The 3055-nt window shown below is 27.1% G+C and overlaps 1 protein-coding gene across 2 annotated transcripts; it reads right to left on the bottom strand.

Moving 5' to 3' along the window:
• Positions 1–409: 409 nt before the first annotated feature.
• On the bottom strand, positions 410–2347 carry LOC119669114. Of its 2 annotated transcripts, none has more exons than XM_038078895.1 (6): positions 1833–2347; positions 1233–1770; positions 990–1165; positions 775–889; positions 554–583; positions 410–506 (listed from the first exon to the last, which is right to left on the bottom strand). In XM_038078895.1, exons 1-2 carry the CDS (start codon positions 2262–2264, stop codon positions 1546–1548), a joined length of 657 nt encoding a protein of 218 aa, XP_037934823.1. In that variant the 5' UTR covers positions 2265–2347; the 3' UTR covers positions 410–506; positions 554–583; positions 775–889; positions 990–1165; positions 1233–1545. The 2 variants fall into 2 exon arrangements, with proteins under 2 accessions (XP_037934823.1, XP_037934822.1); XM_038078894.1 differs by having other exon boundaries at positions 410–495.
• Between the last annotated feature and the right edge of the window lie 708 nt (positions 2348–3055).

The raw sequence follows: 3055 nt of genomic DNA, 5'->3' as shown, positions 1-3055 counted from the left end.
TTTCTATTTAATTCGTTTATAGTTCGTATATAATTTGTTGAACTGCAAGTGTCAGGCTTAGAACTCATGCCTGTCAAATTAGAAACAATAACTAATCGCATTTACCATGCTTTTGAAAATTAAAACGAGCTTAGTCTGTTTGGATAGACCATACAGTGATCTTTTGAAAACATCAACTGGTTTATTTATCTGCATATAATTTTTATACATTAATCTTGTTTATTAAAAAAATAAATAAAAAATAAATAAATAATTCTGTGAAGTTGAGTTAAAATTAAAGTCTTAAAAAATAAATTACAATTTTTAATCATTTTTAAGCAATAATTTTCTTTAACTTGTTAAATAAACTTTTGTTATTATATAGTTTTAGTACAACAATATAACTTATCCAAGGCCATTAATAGTTTTGAAAGGTTTTAGGAATTATTTCCAATTAGTAGTTTTGTTTCCAATTAGTGGTTTTTTCTGTTGATTTTTGTTTTTCGTTGTCCATCACTGCTTGGAAACTCATTTGTTAGTGTAATTTAAAAGTATTAATTAAACCTATACTTACTTTTGTATTGGTAGACTATATTTATTAAGACTATATTTATTATATTTATTAAATTCATTGTATCACTGTTTGGAAATTCATTTGTTAGTGTAAGTTAAAAGTTATTAAAACTATACTCACTTTTGTATTGGTAGACTATAATATATATATTAAATTTATATATATAATATGTGATGTACATATGATAAAGTTTTTAAATTACATTAGCTCAATGTCCTTACGTTATAAATAGTTTTCATTTATATTAACCATATAGTTCTTTAGCCGAATTGTTTTGAATAGTTGAGGTTTGTTCCTCCAGACCATCTTTGTATGAATGCATGTATATATTTTTTACTAAAATTGAATTTAGATTATAATTTTGTTTATATTGATAAAATTGATGAAATATGTGTATGTTATAATAATTTTAAAGTAATATGAAAAATTTGCTTACTTTTTTTAAATAAAAAAAAAACACAAAGTTAATTAATAAATCATTTTCCTCCAAAGCGTATTAATAAAATTATAATATGCAACTTGAAGTCCAAAATAGTTATCAATAGTTCGTTGTTTCTTTGTAATGAATGAAGTAATAATATATGATTTAGGACCATCATCACTCCATGTTTACTAAAATTAAAAATAAACATTACATTATTTTTTTTTTGACAATTAAAAAATAATATCCAAAACGTACCTTTACAATTATAGAATTTAATACAATAGATTAAATTATAATCTATAAAATATTATAATAAAATATATTTATTTCATAAATCATTTTCTTTCCTTTTCACATAAATCTCTGCTATTTAAACTTAAAATATTTATTAAGTCCATAAAACAGATTTTTTGAACTTAAGAAATAATTCTTATAAAATAGTTGTTCTTATTATTTCTTTTTGAATTTTTAAAGCTCCTGTTGATGAATTAAAAGTCGATCATAGTGATTTCAACAATTGAAATTCTTCTTTTTTGATCAAAGAGCTTAAGTTTACTATTGTTTGAAGCTAGCGACCTTTACCACGAGCTGACTTACGACGTCCAGCAACCTTCTTTCCTGCTTTGCGCTTTTTAGGTGTTTTACGTCTACCTTTTGGAACTTTACGCTGACGTTTAGGTAGTGTTGCCTTACTCGTAAAAAGTTCTGCATCATCTACATTTGGTGTAGATTCATTAGAATTGATAGGTTTCTTAGGAATTTCTTTGTTTCCCATCAACTTTTTCAAAAACGCCTTAAAACCGTTATAAATAAAATATATATTAAAAATATTTATTTGCCAATAAATTTACTTACCTCCTTTATATAGGCTAACTTTCTATCATCATTTAGTTCATCCCATTCGCCAAGTACTTGTGGTAAATTGTCTTCTGATAATCTGCAATTGTTACGTTTTTCAAAATCGTGAATAAAATTTAAGTACGGATTAGAAGCAGCCGATTTAATACGATTGGAATCCACATAACAGTCTGTGGTAATCATAGATTTGCAGGCAGTACCATTTGTCACGGTGTTACCACATAATGCCATTTTGTCAAGTCCATTAGCCGTTATGTTTTTAACATCTTCAGACATAAGTTCTTCGTTATGCCTTGTAATGGAAAATATTTCCATTATAACATGTTCAGCTACCTTTTTTGCCAGGGTATCAGCAAATTCGGTACTAACTTCAATACAAATGGGATTGCTCTCTGAGCTCTTGCCAAGAAATATAGTTCTTCCAGACATTGTAAAATCAGTTAAAAAATAAAAACAGAATTGCTTGAAATTTGGTAATAAGCTTCGTAAAAAAAAATAATTTTGAATCAAGTTTTTTTTTTATTTTAAATAATATTTGATTCTAAATCATAGCTAACTGCTATCTGTACAAAACTACAAAATGGTTGTATAGATTTGAATTATGTGTGTTTAAGCATGACCTGCCTACTTAGTTTAAGGCAATTTTATTAAATTTTTCGAATACCTAGGGCCATGTTATGCAGAGTGTCTCGGGCACGGCAAATTACACTCTTTCGGGCTATGCCGAAAATGCATGTTATGCAGAGTGTCACATCAGTATTGCCAATTTTGTATTTTTACTACTTCTTGGTTGTGCCTAAATTTAAAAGGAAATTTAGATATGCTCACTCTCAATTTGCCACCAAAAATAACTCGCATGAAAAAACTCATAGAGGCTGTAATAATGCTATCTTATTATTATATTATCTTTTAATAAATGTTAACAGTATTTATGCATTTTTTTAAAATCGGAAAGTGTAATAATTATATTATTAGCGATTTATAAAAAAAATGCTGTGTTGCTTACTGCCATTTTTTCTCCAAAACGTACTAGAATTGTAGTAGTTTGCTCCTAAAAGGCGCAAATTTTGAAATTTATTACTAAACAACACTGTTTTGCCTTAGTGCCGGGGCAAAAATACGCCGGCTCTCATGCCGGAGTTTGAACGGCCATATTGTTTTTTCTCTCATTCTCAAATTTAAAATTTGCATTGAAAACAACAACAATTGTACTCATGCCG

This window comes from Teleopsis dalmanni, chromosome 1 (genome assembly GCF_002237135.1).
Source record: "Teleopsis dalmanni isolate 2A chromosome 1, ASM223713v2, whole genome shotgun sequence".
Taxonomy (NCBI): Eukaryota; Metazoa; Arthropoda; class Insecta; order Diptera; family Diopsidae; genus Teleopsis; species Teleopsis dalmanni.
This window is presented reverse-complemented; position numbering and strand designations above follow the sequence as displayed.

Coding starts and splice junctions, on each gene's coding strand:
- LOC119669114 (XM_038078895.1), bottom strand. CDS start 2,264: ATGTCTGGAAGAACTATATTTCTTGGCAAGAGCTCAGAGAGCAATCCC. Junction 1,771..1,832: donor AGTTAGCCTATATAAAGGAG/GTAAGTAAATTT, acceptor AACGGTTTTAAG/GCGTTTTTGAAAAAGTTGAT.